This window comes from Leiobunum rupestre, chromosome 6, assembly GCF_980474605.1.
Source record: "Leiobunum rupestre chromosome 6, qqLeiRupe1.1.hap1, whole genome shotgun sequence".
Taxonomy (NCBI): Eukaryota; Metazoa; Arthropoda; class Arachnida; order Opiliones; family Sclerosomatidae; genus Leiobunum; species Leiobunum rupestre.
In genome coordinates, this window is record NC_143389.1 from 15227401 (window position 1) to 15247949 (window position 20549).

Sequence of the window (20549 nt, forward strand, 5' to 3'; positions counted from 1 at the left end):
TAGCCAAGTCAAGCTAATATTCAGCTAGTTAGAACTATAAGCTGTGGTGCGTTGCTCTTTTGTTTGTCAAGTATGAACCTAGCTAAAATGCTTGTAATTATTTTATTTATTAATCTTTTTTTTCAGCGAAAACTAAAAGCTTTTTCGGATAAGCGTATCCAATTAATGAACGAAGTTGTGAGTGGAGTTCGAATATTGAAATTCTACGCCTGGGAAATCTCCTTCCAGCAACAGGTTCAGACACTGAGAGACCAAGAAATAATTTGTTTAAGGAAACTAAACTATCTACAAGCAATCTACGTAATAACATTTCACATCACACCATTTTTGGTAAATACATTTTTAAATATGTTCTCACAGAGCAAGATTTGCGGTCGTTTCTTTGGCATTCTGCTTGTATTATACAGGGACATTAATATATAAAGTGTCTTTTTTTGGCTCTGAATGGAGGTTTTTCTCAAAAACTACAAAAGTAACGGATCTTTTAAAATCCAAATTTTCATAAAAATTGGAACATTGTTCACGATTTCGAACAATTAAATTTTGGGCTTGATGGTGGTAGACAAACCATTCCCACGAGAAATAAGTAGAGCATCTCCGACCGAACCCGCCCACACTTTCTGTCGAAATTGTTGTTGTTGATGGAAAGGAATACCTTAGTTTAGATTTTCATTCGAGGTTGAAAGGCCATCTCTCCCAAAGGAACACTCGTTGGTCACCAGAAGATGAGTGATGAAATTTGTGTCCTCGTCAGATGTGTTAATAAGGCAGTTGTAGAAATCATACCGTCGTTCCATATCTCCTTCGTGTAGAGCTTGGTGGAGGGTAGCTCGATTCGGATGAGTGGCGATTGTGAGTTCTCCAAATGTAGTTCCTTGATAATCTTAAATCGTCACTTGTATCTCTAATACTTGCTCAAGGGTATGCAACAAAGAAGGCTAGAACGATTTCTTCCAAGTTGAGGTTTGGACGACCTTGTCCACGAAACCTGGGATTGACGTTGCCGTATTGGTCGAAGTCTCGAACAGCTCCAAGAACGGTGTTGTGGCTTCGTCTTCTGTCAGGATAGCGAATACTAAACATTTGACTTACTCTATAAGCGTTACGATTGCCATCGCCATAAAATTTGAGATACTTGTTTTTTTTTCATAATCCCGTAGCTAACTATGAAATTAGTCCTTTTCAATTATTTTTTTGTACATTATCGACAGTGCCTTTCAGCCAAAAATTTTATATTTGAAAAACGTAAAAATTTTATATTTTTACTGAAAAGTTGGATAATAAGCGTTCCCATATTATACATAATACACTTCTTCTCTCTAATTTCTATGGGCATACGTTCTGTCACGGCCAACTTTGATTGTCGCTCGCTGTCGCGCCATAGCGGCCATCCCGCTTGTTTCCTATCTTTCGCAAAACTACGTGAGTAAATTAGTTCCTAGTGATAGTGCTAGGGGCGCCACTTACGAACGCAATTCTACTTCTGTATCAAAAAGCCAAAGGCGGGCGATTTAAACTTAATCACAATAAAGTAGTTATTTCGTGATTAACATAATCGTTTTTCACAAAATAAGCTGCAGTAAGTAAAAATTTAATATTTTTTTATTATATTCAAGTATAATAAACAGTATATGAAATAATTTAACGTACTAAAATTAAAGAAGACGCGTTGAGGCTCGGAAACGCCATATTTGAATGTGTTAGTTTTGCAACCAGTTGACGACTTTTTTCCTAAAAGTAAATTAAACAATGGCTTTATAGGACTAATATGTACTGTTTTGGCTGCAATATTTCTTTTTCTCAAAAATGCTGTTTATATACAACTTTAATGAATTAAAATAAATACATTGGTAAAATCATAGTTTAAAAAAATCATTTGATAAGTTAGAACATGAAAGTATTCATTTCTACCATAAATATAGAATTGCCATAAGGTAGTCTGACCTCTATCTCAAAGATATATTTCGTACTAGTAGAGGTCATATTCTAAAAATAACAAAAATAGCATAATTCGCGCAATAGGCATTACGCTACGTAATCTAGGAACCCAAACAGATGCCCTTTTTTCTCTATGGATGATGAAAGACTTCTTTAGTTAGAATTAATTTTCCTAGATTATCTCAAGCAGGTAAAAGAAGTTGAAAATCAATCGGTACTGCCAAAGAAACTTACCAAGCTATCATGTTCACGACTAAATCCACTATCTTTTGTATCAAATATTTATTGGAGCATGGATTTCAATATGTCTTGACGAGAAAATTGACAAGTGACCCAATAGAGCTGTTTTTCAGCATTCTCCGGCAAATGTCAGGAGGAAATGACATGCCCGATACCAGAGCCGTTGTCTTCAACATGGAAAACATACTTAAAAAGGGTACCATTACATCATCAGTAAGCTCAACAAATGTAGAAGTTAACAGTTTAACTTCAATAACCAGTTACAGAGATGACTGTGTTGTCTCTAGGACTGATTCAGGACCGTCCAATTCATCAATAAAGATGTCATCGCAAAATAATGTCTAAGAATTTTAGATGCTCTTTTAATACATCCTGAAACTCAAGAGGGCTACAATGAACCTAGCAAGTAGAGCATATGTAGCTGGATATGTTTTGAAACAATTGGAAAAGGAAGAGTTTTGTAATGACTGTATTGAAAACCTAATCCAGCCTTGTCAAAACTCACCTCTTCTCGATTTGATTAAAGCCCAAGACAGAGGTAATTTAAATTCCAAGTCAACCATTTGTGTCTGTGATTTCCACAATTGTAAATTTCATACAAAGCGCATATTCCTACATTTGTGACTCTCCAAAAGTTTTCTCTAAAATTGAGGAATGTGTTTTACCAAAACTTGAACTTTGCCCAGTATTTGTTTGTCACAATCCAAACCATGCCAAACTAATTGCAAAAAAGTGTGTCAAAAATTAATTCCTGCTGTTATTGATAATTTAACCCGCACAATTTCTGCAAACAATGAAAAGGTTAGAGAGATTGTAAGCAAGCCAATATCTAGAAAAGTCTACAAACTTTAATTAAAGTTAGCTGAGAAACAAATTAGTTACCCATTTTCAGTTGTCATATCCATCTCATTTAAGAGTTTAACTCTAGAGTGAAATTTAAAAAATGAACTTGTTTTAAAAATTTAACTTTTCATTCATTATAAGTAATAATTTATTTTAAAGAAAAACAAACTTACATTTAATATGGACAGCTGGGCCCACTTTCCACAGATCACAAAATTCACAACGTTAGTAAAGAAAAATGTTAGTTCGTAAAGACGACAAAATATCCCCTGGCGGGAAAAATGAATACTTGCAAAATTTAGGCGATTGGGATGGCCGCTATGGCGCGACAATCAAAGTTGGCCGTGGTTCTGTTTATTTTGCGAGAGGTCTACGGCAGTCGCTAGCCGCCGAAAATCTCGCTAAAACAATGGCGGATAGCGGTACGCAAAGAGCTCGGGAAATAAATTGAGAAGGAACTCTAACTCATATCGTTTTTGAGTAAAATTCCCAGTCAGAGCTAAAAAGACACCCTGTTTAATCTGCTCTAATTAAGATCGACTTTCTATAGAGCCGTCGCGAATTCCTGAATATAAAAGACTTAATATGCGTACAGTCTTCCCAAATAGAACCATGATTAGTTATTAAATTCGTTGTTTGTGCTAAAAACTGGATTATACAGACTGATAACTCATCAAGAGCCACTCTAAACGTTCAAAAGTTTTCGAAGGTTTTAGAATTAAAGGCTCAGTACCCACGCGATTATTCTCAGTTATCATTACTTTTCTCGATTAACAATAGAAATAAAAGTAAAGTTCAGGATACTTTATAAAACTTTATCAAATGATATGATCTATAATATGTGAAAATATTATAGACATATACCCTTAACGGGTCACGGTGTGCAATAACTGGTGGGTTACTGCGTAGTCGGGTGGTGGCACACTGGGAGATTTTAACCTTGATCAAATGAACTTATCTCCACCTCCGACTTCGGTCAGGTACGGGCCCAGAAAATGGGTTTCAGCTCAGACTAATGAGGAGGGTTCAGGCATCCGTGCCACTTCGAAGGAATTGGTAGCTTGCTGTATGGCGGTGGGTCTCCGTATGAGCACTGTGACCCTGTTTTCGGCCTTTTTGAGCCACACCGGAATCTCCGGTGCTAGATTTGTCAGGTGAGGTGGTTTGAGTGTTCCCATTTAGGAGCTTAATCTGTATGGCTTAGTTTCCATCTACGTAGGTAGGGTGTCGTCAAGTTATGCTAGAGCAGAAACTCTTTCGCCCAGCTTTCCGCGAAGTGGGAGCTAGTTGACCCATTGCTGCGTTTTTTGGTGAGCTGAGTGGCTTGCTTCGATGGTGCGAATGTCGGTAGTAGGGTTATATTACCCATGGCTATTTTTCTAACTGTCGGGGCTTGTGAACGCTGGCGTAGGATATAATTATGAGACCACCGGCGTAGTTGTCAGTCTTGATACGCTTAGAGCACAGGTATACACATATCTGACCACATGACGTTAAATATTCCAGGTGATTGGATTATTTCGCATTGTGTTATTTTAAAGATAATATTCCAAAATGAAATAACGTGGTATTCAAATACTATTCTCCATGTGGTTTTATTCATGTGTTAAGGGAATCGAATAGGTATTCAAATAACTCAATTTAAGGAACATAACTTCTTTATACCTTAACCACAGGGAATGTAAAAGGATAAGTTTTAGGTCTCATTCCCGTTCAATATCCTAAAACGAATTGTATTGACATCTAAGAGTGAAATGGGTCTAAAATAAATAATTTGACTATTTTTGGTATCTTAATGGTTTGAAATAAATAAGAAGTGCAATTTAAGTCGTTTAATAAACCTTCGTTTTTGACAGTGTAGAAAAAACCAAAGATTTTGTATTTTACGGAAACTTGTTCTTAAATCTGCAAACTCGTAATTTATTTTTAAATTATTTGGCTTAAATTATTGTAGAATTTTATTTTATTTAAATGTTAAATTATATCTAAGCAAGTAAAATGTCATATAACTACTCAAAGAAAGATGCGAACAATCATTTTATTTTAATTTTTGCAAGCAAAATGTACTGTGACTACGAACACCAATAGGGTAGACAGAGGACGTTTTTCGCCGTTTTTACCAAATGTCTTTACCTTGATTGTAATAAATTTTAGTTAGTTCTTTTTAATTTCCACTACAGTAGCATTTAAAATTCGTACTTTTGTAAGCGACACCATAGAACGTAGTTGGCGTTCGAGAACGCTTAAAGTTATTAGAGGCGTTTGAGAGTTACCCCTTCCCATCCCTAAGCTGTATTTCCGTTATTTTGCGATATCTTTTATCACGAGTTCTTAAGCCTAGGTTAAGATGGCCCGGCAATTGGTTGCTCTTTATTAATAAGACGCGACTTTTCATCTTCTTTCGCTTTCTAATACGTTTTGTTTTAAAAGTCTTAAAGTAATTATTTCCATCACTCGTCATTTTCACGTTTGTTTTTTAAACAGGTATCATTTCTATGTTTCGCAGTATTTGTTTATTTAAAAGATTCGGAACAGTTCACTCCAACAACCGTTTTTGTTTCGATGCGTCTTTTCGCAACTCTCGGTCTTCCCCTAACTATAATACCGGAATTGATCAATGCGACAACAATGGTGACTATTCCTTTTTTTGGTAAGCAAAATTCTTATTATTAAATGACTTTCAACGCTTCCAAAGATGTATGTTTCTCTGGGTCGAATCAACAAAGTTCTCTGTGGCGAAGTGCTGACGCCGTACGTTGAAAAAGAGAGTCAGAACAATGGATATGGTCACAATTACGGTACGTGTGCGTATTAGTGATTTGAAATTTCAAATGCTTAATGAATTTGAATATATAGCTGTGCAAATTGTCAACGGTGTTTTTTCATGGCATAAAACCCTTGAGCCTTTCTTGAGAAACATCAACTTTCAAGTGCCGAAAGGAGCGCTGGTGGCAGTCGTTGGCAAAGTAGCTTCTGGAAAGTCTTCATTGCTCACGGCCATTCTGGGTGAAATGGACAAGCTTAACGGAAAAGTAGTAGTACAGCTGGGTAAAATTGGCCTAGAACAGATAACCGGGACCTAAATACTAGAAATCTACTAATCTAAAGTAGATAAAGTATATAACCTTATTTCTCAATAATAGCGATTTCCTATAAACCTCATTTTCATGACTTAAAAGATATTTCTAGCCTTATCTTATAAAAAGCAATGAAAGAATAACAATTAATTTTTATTTTGGATACAAATAAGGAATGGTTTATTTTAACACTAATTTTTTAGGCCATGATCAAAACACATCACCTAGTGATGCACGGATATCAGCCACCGTAAATGTCTGCTATCTAGTTGACAATCATGTGTGTTTTTAGTTTACTTATGAAAAGCAAATGCGAGACGTAACCAAAAGTTCTGCAAGGATCGAAATACGTAATGTGCAAAAAATCTTTATTACCCAAAGTTCGAATTCTGACCGTTTCAAAGGAAAACGATGTTGATCATCGAAAAAGGGACACTTGAAAGGAAATAAATAGCTGTATCCTTAAAATGGGCAACTTACTTTTCATACGGAAGATTAAATGATTTCTCTAAATAAATACTTCAAGAATGAAAATGATTAATGAAAGATAGCATGTTTTTCGCAGAAGCTATTCGTCCACCAAATACAGCCTTTATTAATGCTTAATCAGTGATCACTGACATAATTCATTTAATACACCAATTACTGGAATAGATCCGTATCTCTCCACAAAGCTAGTACGACAAATGACTAACGACATACGAATTGGCATTGATCAACCGTCGGTACCCATTTAATAAATATTGTGAAATCCGAATGTTAATTAAATAGGGTTCATTGGCTTACGTTCCTCAACAAGCGTGGATTCAAAACACAACTCTCAAAAGCAACGTCATATTCTATCAAGCAATGGACCGAGCCCTGTACGAAAGGATCATAGAAGCATGTGCTTTGGATGATGATATTGACATTTTACCAGCCTACGATGAGACAGAAATTGGTGAAAAGGTAAATGGGATTGTATGTAGGAAATAAGGAAGTGGTTGCAACCTTTTTTCAAGTAAAAGACACTGTAAAAGACAGCTTTGTGTCTCGAGATTGTAGTACTTGCACCAACGGGTTCATATTTATATTTTACAAAATCAACAAATATAAGTTAAACAATAAGTTTTTATCAACATCAAGGTAAAATACATCAGGGGTGTCCTATATGAGAAGTCCATTGCAATTTATAGTGAAATTATTCACAATTATATTGCATGGTGGTCGCTTTACAGCGGACATCTCCTAATTATAATTTAGATAGTTATCTAAAGTTGGATTTCAACGGACGCGAGAGCGTTGTCGAATTTTGGTTGCAAATTAGAAAAGCCGATATTTTAGAGTTCGGAATGTAAATATAATTGTTTTTGTAAAGAAACAAAATTTATGCCCACACTTGGAGGTAAAATTAAATGATTCGGTCAATGAGTTCACAACACTTCATTTTATTGGAATGATATTTTGAAGATTTCATCTTTAAAGCTGAAAAAAATTAAAATAAACAAATGGTAGTGAAAACCTTTATTGAAATGTGTTCCTGAAACCAACTTTATCATTATGGATAATTATCAACGCATTTGATATAACTCTTAATAATCAGCATTTACAACATTGAACGTACATAGTTTACCATAGCTGTAGTTTATTTGGCGCTTGCTCTGTGAAACTAGAAATTTATGATGTATGCCAAACTTTTTCTTCTTTCACTGCAGGGAATAAATTTGAGCGGTGGTCAGAAGCAACGAGTCAGCTTGGCCAGGGCTATTTATTTAGACAGAGACGTTTATCTTTTGGACGATCCTTTGGGTGCAGTTGACGCTCATACTGGTAAACATATCTTCAACAAAGTGATTGGGCGAAACGGACTACTCCAACATAAGGTGATCAAGTTCGTTTCAAAATAGTTGTTTTATTAATTAATAATAATAATTATATTAATATTATCATTATTTATCAGCTAGGCTAATACCCCAAGCAGTACCCGTGGCTTAGGTCAACTAGCGACTTTTACTGCCTTTAGTTCTCAAATTTCTTACTCCATCACCATCCTCAACTAACCTTTTTTAATCTGCTCTCTATTCATTAAACTTTAATATACAACTTTCCTTTCCAATTAAGTGTTTTCATTTAAGAAGAATAATAAATATATTCATAGGATAAAATTAGTATGTAAAAATTACGAGTCTCTTCTCCTTAGCTCATCCCGTTTTCTCTCAGATTCTATAACTAACAGAAAAACGACCATCACGTTAACCTGGTGCCTTTAAACTTTTACTGTTAGCGTGTTACCTATCGTTTTGCCTTCGTATGCTATTGTCTACGATGAGAATCTAAAGCATTGGTACAAAATACTTTTATGAAAATCATCTTTTTATAGCTAGTTTCTTTTTTTTGTAAAATCTTCACCCAATATTCTTTATATCGTCAACTTAATTATCTCATCAGCGGTCCTCGCATATCATTAATTAAAATCATCTCCTAATTGCAACAATTATTTCTTTACAAATTTTTATGCCATCTCGAGTAAATAAATGTACTCTCTTACACTGCACTAACTTTAATTCATCTTTTATTAAACTCATCTCAATCTCTTTTACTTTCAATTTTTAAAGCATTCCTTTTTTCTCAATCACTCTCATTGAAGTGATATAAGTAGCATTGTTAAAAGACAACAAAGTTGATCATATAAAATAAAATAAAATTACGTAATAAAAAGACTGGATACTTCATGGCTAAAATTTATATATTTTTATTTACATTTGTAATCCTCGGCTTGAAAAGGGACCACGGTCCGCAGCTCGCCCAGGTAAATAAAAATATATAAATTTTAGCCATGAAGTATCCAGTCTTTTTATTACGTTATTTTATTTTATTTTAAATTCTAAAGCCATGGCAGGTAAAACCTTTCAAATTTTAAAGTTGATCATAGTTATCTGAATAATGTCGATGTATTATCTCGTTATTGAAGACCAGAGTGTTGGTGACGCACAATGTGGCGGTTCTTCGTGAAGTGGACATGATATACGTGATCAAAGACGGAATGATCTCTGAAAGTGGAACGTACCAAGAGATTTGGTCCAAAGACAGCGATTTCAAAGATTTCCTCACTGAATTTGCCAACGATGAAGATTTTAATACAAACCAGACAGAAAAGGAAGATCTGCTAGCTCGTCCTCTCTACACACCGAAATGGTAATGTTAAGTGAATTTCATTCCTTGTCTAATAAAATTTAAATCTGAAGAATTAATTTTAAAACGAAATCCGTTTTATCAGTTATGCCGAAGCAGTATTTATATATATATTACGTAGTTAGTTAGGTGTCCAAAACACCACATTCAAATACGATTTTTAGGGACAACGATAAAATGTGATTTTCAGATAAATGGGTGGTTAGTTTCCATGTGCAGAACCTTCCATTCCAAAATGGCGGTCAACTGAGATATTGAGATAATAGCTCTAGAAATTTGAAAGAAAAGTCGGAAGTCGGTGATATTAAATTCCTTAAAATCGGTTAAGTGTGCTTTCAGTTGAGCTGCTAAAGTAAACGAATACGGTCCCAAGAGAATTTTAACACATATAAGAATTATTACTTAAACCCTGGTACATGAAGAAAATAAAAATGTGTTTAACTAATACTTAACCGCGCCTGATGTAAGACTCTAAGAGTTACTTAGAAAAATAAAAGTTAGTTTTTTACCCTGGTTTACTGTAAATCTGTCTCTGGTTGAGTTTAAATTATTCTAAAAAGAGCAACCTATTATCTCTCGATTTCTTGAGCTGAAAATTATGGTTATATTAAGACTTTATTCAAACACTAAAAATATTATACTACTTGTCACATATAGCATCAACCTCAAATTATAAAGGTTTCGACAGCGACATAAAAGGCGTCAATAAAAGCGTGCAGTATGACCACGTTACTTCGGCGTTGACGTTCAAACATCAAGAGATCTCTGCTCTCTGTAATACTGATATCTGATCTTCAACTGATATTTCCGGTTTTGTCTCAAATTTTCCTTTTTTTTTATAATGTGCGATGGTAATTTCTCGTTGAACGCACTGCCTGGCTTTCGAGAGTATAAGTAGTTTCAATGTAGTTTTGACCTGCTGCAAATATTACTATTTGCTTCAGTATTGCCAAATTGTGGTAGTTATAATATATTTTATCACCCCACACTCACGTTCTGAACTTAACAGCTTGGTTAAGGCTTGTTTTAACTACCCTGCATATATATTTGATGCGATTAAAACTTAAAAAGGGTACCCATCTATTGACGAAGGCGTTTTAGCTTATTAAGTGGCCACTTTTATCAGTAGCGGCTCTTAGGGTAAGCTTCGGGAAAGCTCATTTTTAGTTCCACATCGATATATATATATATATCGAAGTGGAACTATTGCTATGGACGGAATGTCGTTAAGTGTTTGTTAGTTTGTTTGGCGTGGAAAGCGACGACACGGTAGGGGGCGCATTTCTTCCATTGGGGGCGAACAAAATTTTGCGTTTACTCAATAGCGGTACAAGTAGATTGTTAACTAGTAGTGCCCGTAAAGGCGGGAGAGATAGATCCGTTCGACATTGCAGCAGAGAGCATATAATATTACATGCTCTCTGATTTCAGAGAGGTCTACGGGTAACCTCTCTGAAAGAGAGAAAACTGGAAATCAGTCACCCCGTAGCACTCGCAAAGGTCAGAAGTAAAAAATAAGTGTGGCACTTTCTTATCGAAACCGTGTATGGTCAGAAGTAACAAATAAGTAAGGCACTTAATTCTTATCGAAACCGCGTATGGTGAGAAGTAATAAATAAGTGTGGCATTTTCTAATCGAAACGGTGTATGGTCAGAAGTAATAAATAAGTGTGGCACTTTCTTACCGAAACCGTGTATGGTCAGAAGTAATAAATAAGTGTGGCATTTTCTTATCGAAACGGTGTATGGTCAGAAGTAATAAATAAGTGTGGCACTTTCTAATCGAAACCGTGTATGGTCAGAAGTAATAAATAAGTGTGGCACTTTCTTATCGAAACCGTGTATGGTCAGAAGTAATAAATAAGTGTGGCACTTTCTTATCGAAACCGTGTATGGTCAGAAGTAATAAATAAGTGTGGCACTTTCTTATCGAAACCGTGTACGGTCAGAAGTAATAAATAAGTGTGGCACTTTCTTATTAAAGGGAGAGTGACCGAAAAAAACAGTTGGTCTTATTTGATAGAACTCTTTGACGCGTACGCAGTGCCGTTAATTTCCGCCCCCTCCGACCAACCCCCTTAAAGGGAGAGTTACCGCAAAAAAGTCGGTCTCATTCGATAGAACAATAAAAGTAAAAGATTGGAATCGTCTACGCTCGCGTCTACGTGAAAGAGTGGGACCAAAAAATCCAAAGCAGTCAAACTTAGGGCCTGTTGCAAAAGTCTGCTTTGCTAGAATCGCACATGTTAAAATCAATGGGCTAGCACTTTGGCTATTGATTTTGCAACAGGCCCTTAAGCTGCAAAGTATGCTACCATAGGGACAGAATCTCCGTCTTGCCATATTCTTAGTACATAAATACATTTTTGCAATAATATGATTCATGCAGTTGTTGATAATCCATGTTAAATATCAGCTCTAAGAAAATACCAATTTAATCACCGAGATAATATAAAATTCGAGAAGGACATATTCTATTGATTTATGTTCTGCAAAATTACATTAATGGAGGGTTTTTTTTTATAATTTCCGAATTTACATGACTTTTGGTGCCTTAACTACCCAAATGTTTGATATAAATTTCATAAAATAAACCCATTTTAATCCCAGTTTAAGAATTTCTTTATATCATATTTCCACTAATTTCAATAATTTAAAATAATTTTGTTTGTCGTGTTTTGCTTACCTGTTTCACCTTTGATAATTTCCATCTATCTAACGATATTAAATCAAATAGCCTCAACAGCTTTTGTATTGGTTTGGCCACCCGGGTATCCTGAGGGTGGGCGGTGGCCACTCTTTAACATAGGATGGTGAATTTTATATCAAACAATAGGAAATCACATGGGCTCAACAGCTTTTTTATTAGTTTGCCCACCCGGGTCAGCTGATGGTGGGCGGCATCCACTCTTTAACTTAGGGTGGCAATTTATATATCAAACGATAATAAATCACGTAGCCTCAACAGCTTTTGTATTAGTTTGCCTACCTGTGTCTACTAAGGGTGTATGGGTTTGCCCACTCGAATACATTGATGTGGGTTTAATATTACGGCCTGGGCCGACTTGTTTAAATCTTTATCTGAAAGAGTTATTTTTATTATCGGATAAGGACTACGTTGAGCCGACTTTTAGCGGGGCTTCCAATCCCCCTCACGATTGATCATTAAGCTCCTTCCACCCAAACCATCAAATCGTCCCGTTTCTCATTGTTTCCCTAAAACCACGCCTTTGGAACGCACGTCGATGATGTTTTAAAATGCTGCTACGCCTGGGGGATGTCCGAATTCTATGTAACAGGACGTTGCCAGTGGCGTTCGACTCATTTGAAAAACATTTGGCCAAATACCGACCTAAGTAAAACCCCACTGATGCAAGCGTTATGTACTAACAGTATTGGCTAATATAATTGGAAAGAAAGCTAAATGAAATCCGACAATTTCTAAAGATGATTAAACCACAAATTGCAGCAGTTTTCATGAAGGACATCGCACTTCTTCTATGGAATTTGGCTTTCGACCGATTTTTTTCAAATTGAAACATGTTGTTGGGCTTGATCAAAGGAGCAAAATTGTCCATTGCCATCTTTTCCTAGCTTCTATAGTTTAGCCAGTAGCAGCGGTCAAAAGTGGACGAAACTTAGTGTAGTCTATTTGTTAAAAGAAATCTCGGCCCATCGCTTAGCGCTCTATGTTTGCCCGTCGCTTGTCCGAGCTCACTATCAATAGAGTTTTCTTGCCGAAATTCCGGGTGCTTCCCAAAACCGAGCGTCGTATTTGGTTTCGTTCTGTTCGTACGACGTTTTCATCGCACGATGAACGAACTTAGTAGATAAATAGTTAAGTTTTGAGTCTTAACTGTCGTGTGACCGTGACTTTAACCGAGTATGTGCTGTATCGATAAATAAGTGTTTGATGTGTTGTTGAGTGACTGTTTCTTACCTATGAGCGAGTGTTGAATGTGGGATTCAACGAAACGGTTAATCAATAATCATATATATTCTGATTTCTTTAGTATTTATTTTATTTTATTATTGCTCATAAAATATTGAAAAATAAATAATTCCACGTACGAAAATTCATCGAATAATAAGTTGCGAGAAAAGAAATAATGAAGTAGAGGTGTAAAAATCTTGGCAAGAAAACTCTATTGATAGTGAGCCCGAACTAGCGACGCGCAAACATAGAGCGCTAAGCCGTGGCCAACTTCGCGCACTCACTACGCTCGCACCAGGCGGCCTATCCAAAGAATTTCAAATCCATGTATTGGCGCGAAATAAAAGTTTGGTTTTTAGTGTCTTCGACGGCCGTCGGGTGCGCTACTTCCGGACCTTAAAGTCGGCTCCTTTTACGATATAAATAACATGGTTTTCTATGGCGCGAAACTTGACCATAATGAGTACAGAGTACTGGAAATTATTTAAATATCAGAAAATTGTATTTATTTTTTACTTAGGTTATAACTTAAAAGTTCAATTTCCATAAATAACCCTCCAAATACTTCATTACTTAGGTAATTTTTAAATAGTTTGTATGAATAGTTAAGCCTTGTTGGATTTTAGATTTGTTGTCTTTTAAACAATTTTCGCGGCGGGAAATTCGAACACTTGATAATTACTTAATGCTGAATGATATTAGATTTATGTAAAAAGATATTTATTTCATTTTTCAATTATTATTTAAAGTTGTTACATATCAATAATTTTTGTATAAATTACCCAAAAATGTCTTCGAGTTGCGTTCCCTATGACCCATCTGTAAAAGGCAAAACACGAGTTTCCTTCTGATGGGGCGTTGAAAGGCATGTGGCTTGAAAATATCTCTCGGGATAATTTTCAAATAAATGACAGATCAGAATTGAGCGTTGTATGTAGTTTACATTTTTGTGAAACAGATTACCGTAAAGGTCTTAAATTATGAACGCTGGAAAAAACGGCAATACCTACAGTATTCCCACAGTTGTAGCCAACCTGGTCAGTGGCAGTCATATTGCTAGTAGGCCAAAGAGGCAAACCCTTATCTTATTAGGCGTAACTCCCAAGGGCGCGGGTGGTGGCACCAGTGTGGGAGTTGGTATAAAAGGAGGTAGCAGAGAGAGAGATAGGGCTTTTAAGAGCTGTAGAGTCAGTGGTTAGTAGCAGTCAGAAACTAGTATGGGAGTGGTTAACTCCCAGCTAGCTTGCTAGTCAGTTGTAGTTTTCCCCCAGTGGCTGCCAGGTTGCATTCTCTTCCCTTGGTGGGAATATCTAAGAAATATTAGTATCTTATTATAATAGGATAGTTATTGTATAGTTCGCTCTAAGGCCTCCGAAGGCAAGTTACCCAACCTTCTAGATTAGAGTGGCTATACAGTATCCAACTTATATGATACCAAATGCGTTGAGTACAGAGCCTGACACGCAACGAACCACTTTAAAATTGGCAAGTTTGGCTTACGTAGCTGGTTTTGTGGTACAGAAAATGGAGCAAGCTGAATTTTGTAACTTGTGTCTCGAGTGCATTTCCGGACCCTTCTCAAATTCAACACTTTTAGACTTTATTAAAACATCCGACAGAGGAGGTATAAGTTACCCAAATAAGGATTTTGTAATGTTTCATTGTGGCAACACTTCCTTATTTTCGAGAATCAGCAAGAATTAGCGAAAATATTGAATCTCCCGTGTTGCCGAAACTTGCCAGGTGTCGCATTTTGCATTGCAATTTTAATGTCCCTCATGTCTTGATATCTGCCAAATTTATCTGTGACAAAATAATACCACCGGTAGTTGATAACATAACTAGGACAATTTGATTTGAGAAAGTAAAGGAACTAGTTTACAAACCTCAATCGAGAAAACTTCATTATGGATTTTCATATTTTGATCACCATTCACCAGTGATACTTCATTGTTTTCCAGAATTCTTTCATATCTACCATTCATAATTACCAGTATTCATATAATCATATTTACCAGCGTTCATTCATATCTACCAGTATTCATACTTTTTTTACCAATGTTCATTCGTGTTTTGTTCATTATCACTATTATTCCAACTATATATGTCTCTAAAATTTAATGAAAAAATGCAATTATTAACTTTTACGTCAAACAAATTATTTCATAAAAATATTAAAAGTATTTTTTATGCTCATTACGCTAAAATTTTAGTTGCATCACTTTAAATATCAGTTTAATTGTTTATCTACTTGCCATCAAATAGTTTAAAATCCAAACCAAAACGTTTGATGAAAAATTCCACATGTCGGTTTGTTTACATTCCATTCTAAACACGTGATTTTCACTGACGCCTGAGCGGTGGCACTTTTGGAAATAGTCGATCTCGGCGGGAAAAATGAATTAGAAAATTTTGAAAAGGGTTGTAAATCATGGAAAAAGGTTTATTCTACCTCTGACATCGACGAATATATCGAATAGTTTTCAATAAATTCCTTAAAGTAACGAAAAACCATAATCGTTCCATTCGATTCTATGCTAATAGTTAGGTCCGGAGGTGGCTCCAGCGCCTCCGTAGCGGCAAAGAACGAATTTCGATATTTTTGATCTTTTGGGTAGGCCGCCTGGTGCGAGCGTAGTGAGCGCGCGAAGTTGGCCATGGCAAAGCGATGGGCCGTGACTCCTTTTAACAAATAGACTATACTAAGTTTTGTCCACTTTTGACCGCTGATACTGGACAAACTATGGGAGCTAGGGAAAAATGGCAATAGACAATTTTGCTCCTTTGATCAAGCTTAGCAACATGTTTCATTTTGAAAAAAATCTGTCGAAAGCCAAATCCCATAGAAGAAGTGCGATGTCCTTTACTTTAATTAATTCATATTTTAGGCCATCATCCGAGGAACAAAATGATGATGGCTTTAATAAGCCGAAACTAAAGTACGTTTTTTTTAATATTGTGCAATAAAGTCCTTTGTTTTTTATGCACAAGAAGCCTTAAGTAATTCATTAGTTGAGGTTTTAATTTTAATTAATTCCGTTTTACAGCCAAGAGGTCGTTGCAGTTGCCAATAGCTCGTTTAAAGGGATTTATAATTATTTAAGATACAATTTCACGTGATAGTTTTACATCATGCGTTGCCTTTAAAGCGAAATGAACTATGTGATGATACAGTCAGAAAACATAAAAATAAACCAAGCGGAATATTTAAAAGTAAATTTGAGGGTTTTCTTTAATCACATTACTTCTTGGTCGCTAGAGTTGAAGTTTGAATACTGAAACTTTTCCTAATATACCAATTCTTCATTGTTTTTTCAATATATATATTTATTAACCAAGATTGTATATAGAAATATGTTTAATTGAGCGTAATAACGAAACGCTCTTTTTACACAGGAAGGAAATCCCTCGAAACGAGGAAACAGAAGTGGTTTTGGAATCAACCACAGCGAAAAAACCCAAGAAAGTAAAAGGAAAGACAATTATTCAGAAAGAAAAAAATATCCACAAATCGGTAAAACGTTTTCGAAAAATATATTTTGTGCTTGAAAGATAAACTGTTTCCCTTTTATGATTGCCCAATCTCGTAATATTTAAATTTTCCCAGGTGCCTATCAAACAAGGAAGCATACTTACAAGAAATAATCTCTTATATTTAAACAAATAAAAATATTTATATTATTATTTAGTAAATTATTCCCTCTTTAATTCACGTTTTTAAAAGAAAATGTATTATGCCTTTCCTTCTTTGATTTAATATCGAAATAATTAAACATTGTGATTAAGTTCTCTGAAATTTTTGAACTATCGGCTTTAAAATTAGAATTATCGTATCTAATTGTGAGATAAATAATAACGTTTTTATCTAATCTAGTAAAAAATAAACCTTTTATATAACCAGAAGTAACTCACAATTTTATTTTTTCGAAACCATCTATCAACGAAAAGATCTTCCGCTGTAGTTTTATTTTGAATTATAAAACATCAGTTTACTTTACCTCACTAATTTGATACTTCTCCTAATACAGCCCTAAATGTAAATTGAAAACACACATTCCTTAAACATAAGGAATTTAATTTGTGGATTATTTTACAGGTTTTTCTTCCAGTTTTTCGGGAGTGCGCAAACGTTGTCGGATACAATTGGTGTTTTATAATAATAACCAACTACGCTCTCTATCAAGTCGTTTTTGTTCTTTCAAATAATTGGTTGTTACTTTGGAGTGATGAGGCAGTTAACCCATCCAGCAATACAACCAATGCCCAGTCATCAAATATGAGAGTTCTAGAGTTGGGTGGCTTCACCATTCTGCAATCAACACTAATGTTCTTTGCGTTTGGAGTGCTAGTTTGGGGATTTTTGAGAGCGGCTATTAAAATTCATTCTAATATGTTGCTCAACGTGCTGCGATCTCCTTTATCATTTTTCGACACGACACCTGTTGGACGGATTATCAATCGATTCTCAAAAGACATGCAAGAAGCGGATCAAATTATTCCTTTTAACCTTATGACTTTCCTGCACTCCATCACAAGACTGATCGCTACTATAATTGCGATAATTTGGGAAGTACCATTATTTCTTTTGGCAATGGCGGTAATTTCCATTCTCTTTTTCATAATTCAGGTAAATATAATATAAATTTTATTTTAAAGAATATTTTATGAATTTGAAGACCATGTTTCAATGATTTTACTAGTATCTACATTTTGGGCGTTTTTGGGAGGGGCTGAAGTTTGAAAGTAACAATAAAGCCACCCAGTAATAATTTCGAATCCACGAATAAATAAATTAATATTTCGCCAATGCATCCCATTTTTAACTGTTAAGATATATATTTTTTTCTCCATTAAACACTGCCGAGGAAACATATTCACCCCCAGTTATCGTATCTGAACAGATAAAATCTGTCAGATTCATAGAAAGATAATAACTAATCTGCTTCTGAATTCACAAAATCGGTTAATCAGACAGCCCTCTTTTACAGATTGTAGTCTTATTGGGATAATAAAAACATTAAGTTAAAGTTTTTTGGCTTCAGCAATGTTTTTAAAAACCTTTCTTACGTATAGTAAACGTTAAGTTTTTTTTCTTATATTGTCATAGATTTGGTTAAATAAAACTATATAATTTTTTGATATCTTTATATTAAGATTACTGTTATCGACAGATATTTAAAAAAAGGCTCATCAGATACCGTTAATAAAATCTAGGTGTTATCAGATAATAACATTTTAACAAAGCTTTAAAAATGTCTTGAGCTTTATTTCAAATAATAATTTGTTTCAGAATATTTATTTGCGAACTAATCGTCAACTAAAAAGTCTAGCCACAACAACTACATCTCCTTTGTTTACCCATTTCTCCGACTCTCTGAGTGGATCAACCGTCATTCGATCCTTAGGAGCGACTGATATTTTTACGCGTAAAGCGTTTTCATTGATCGACAAGAGTGAATCTGTTAACTACCACTTGCAAATTGCTTCACGGTTAGTTGTTTTTAAAAATATTTACATATATTAGTACAACAAACTGATTTTATCGCCATCAAAATTTGAAACGTTTATTACTATAATCTGGGATGTACAAAGCCCATAAATGATTCATTAATAAGAAATGATAATCTCCCCATTTTCGGCAATCAAAAAACCCTCAACAAAAATAAAACAGGATACAATAAAAGCTAATGCAATAATTGCTTCCAACTTTTATAAAGCTTTTGTGCATTTAATTATTCATGGAGAGGCTTTTAAGGCCCACATTTTCATTTGACAATGTAGGCTTTGTCCCTAACAGCCTTTCCCTTTACTTCAGAGAGTTATCTTATTGTTTTTGACCATCGCTGCTGGAATGAATTTATTCATAATCAACCATGAATATAGATCTCATATGATACTGGGGGTCACGTTCGAAAAAGGGCTTAGCTTTTAAACCCCGGATACAGTCGTCTGCCAAACATTTTGCGTCCATAAATATTTTGAGTTCGTTTGATAAGAGCAATAAGGTGTAAGAAAAACGTGAAAGTTGCGCGTGAAATTGGTTTTAGTTTATACTAAAATAAATTAAGCCTAGTAAAGAAATAACCCAAAAAGTTATTGCTAGGTTAGCCCTTGATCAGGAGGAAATAATTTTGAAACCACAAAGGCTCAAACATCTAGACCATTTTGGCTTACGTTTGTTAACAGAAGTTGATGAGAAACCAAGTCTTGACTGTGATACTTATCAATCAAGTATTTTGACTAAATTGAAAATGGTATTTTCTAAATTCAAATATAATTCCTAGCTGTAGTCAAAGATATAAAAAATTTTAAACCTGATTTCAAATGATCCTAAGCCTAGGTCCAAAACGTTACTTTAATGAACTAATGATATATTCTTAAAATTATCACAAGAGGTGGAAAGTATGGCTTTCAAAAGATTCACTTTTGAACTAGTCATATTGGTAGAAACGGACATTTTAAAAGTATTTTTTAAACCACAATTAATGAAAAACGAAACGCCAACATGGACCCAAAATTGACTCACTGTAACTCCAGAGCTCAAGCTGGATTTCTTGCGTCATTTACTTTCACCTCCGATTGGCTCGTTTAAATAGTCGCTGTGACGTAAATCGGCAGAAAGTATAACCCTTTTTTTTAATAATAATGGTACCAGTTATATGACTTACTGTTCTACATCCATTGTTGAATATGAATTAATTCATGTTGCTGAGGAAGGTAGGGATGTCTTAACCGGGCTCGCTTTCTCCACAGTAGCGGCGCTAAGGGTGGGCTGAAGTGGGCTTTAGCCCCCCTGCATTTCTGAAAGGGGCCACATATTTATAATTAAAAATTTAAGAGGCCACATATTTAAATTTATGAATTTTCGTTATCTCTAGAAATTTGTTTTATTGCCAAGAAAAGTTTTTCTGGAAAAAATTTCAAAATTAATTTGTTTAGTCAATAAGATAGTAGACCATAAACAGATAGATTCGGGAGGAAGGGAGCGGAAATTGAGAGAAAGTTGAATGGACAATAGAAAGAAAAGAAAGGGAATTTACGGAAATACCCCGGGCATGCAAGTGTCCCCTCCAGGTTGGATACAAGGTCATAAGGGGTCTAGTAAACGCGACGAGAGCCGCACCAAGAAAACGACCTTGCTCTTCTCGCTTCCTGGAAAATTTATAAGGGGTCACTAAAGTTGTAAAGCCCACAAAATTCCTAGGGGCCGCAAAATAATTAGCCCACCTGTGAAAAAACCTTAGCGCCGCTACTGTTTCTTCACCTTCGGAATTCTCCGTATGTGGTGAACTCTAACCCGAAGGATTAGGAGCGGGGTAAAGTTTACGGTGACGCTTACTATTGCA

At 35.2% G+C, this 20549-nt stretch overlaps 1 protein-coding gene across 1 annotated transcript in view; it reads left to right on the plus strand.

Moving 5' to 3' along the window:
• Nucleotides 1-20549, plus strand: part of LOC149939355 (ATP-binding cassette sub-family C member 3-like) — a 47193-nt gene that overhangs the window by 18364 nt on the left and 8280 nt on the right. Inside the window, exons 9-19 of the mRNA XM_090179143.1 lie at nt 127-330; nt 5506-5652; nt 5717-5819; nt 5878-6069; nt 6302-6378; nt 6870-7046; nt 7793-7960; nt 9049-9272; nt 16600-16717; nt 17300-17830; nt 18494-18693. Of these exons, the coding sequence (XP_090035269.1) occupies nt 127-330; nt 5506-5652; nt 5717-5819; nt 5878-6069; nt 6302-6378; nt 6870-7046; nt 7793-7960; nt 9049-9272; nt 16600-16717; nt 17300-17830; nt 18494-18693 (2141 nt within the window). The remainder of the gene's footprint in view (nt 1-126; nt 331-5505; nt 5653-5716; nt 5820-5877; nt 6070-6301; nt 6379-6869; nt 7047-7792; nt 7961-9048; nt 9273-16599; nt 16718-17299; nt 17831-18493; nt 18694-20549) is intronic.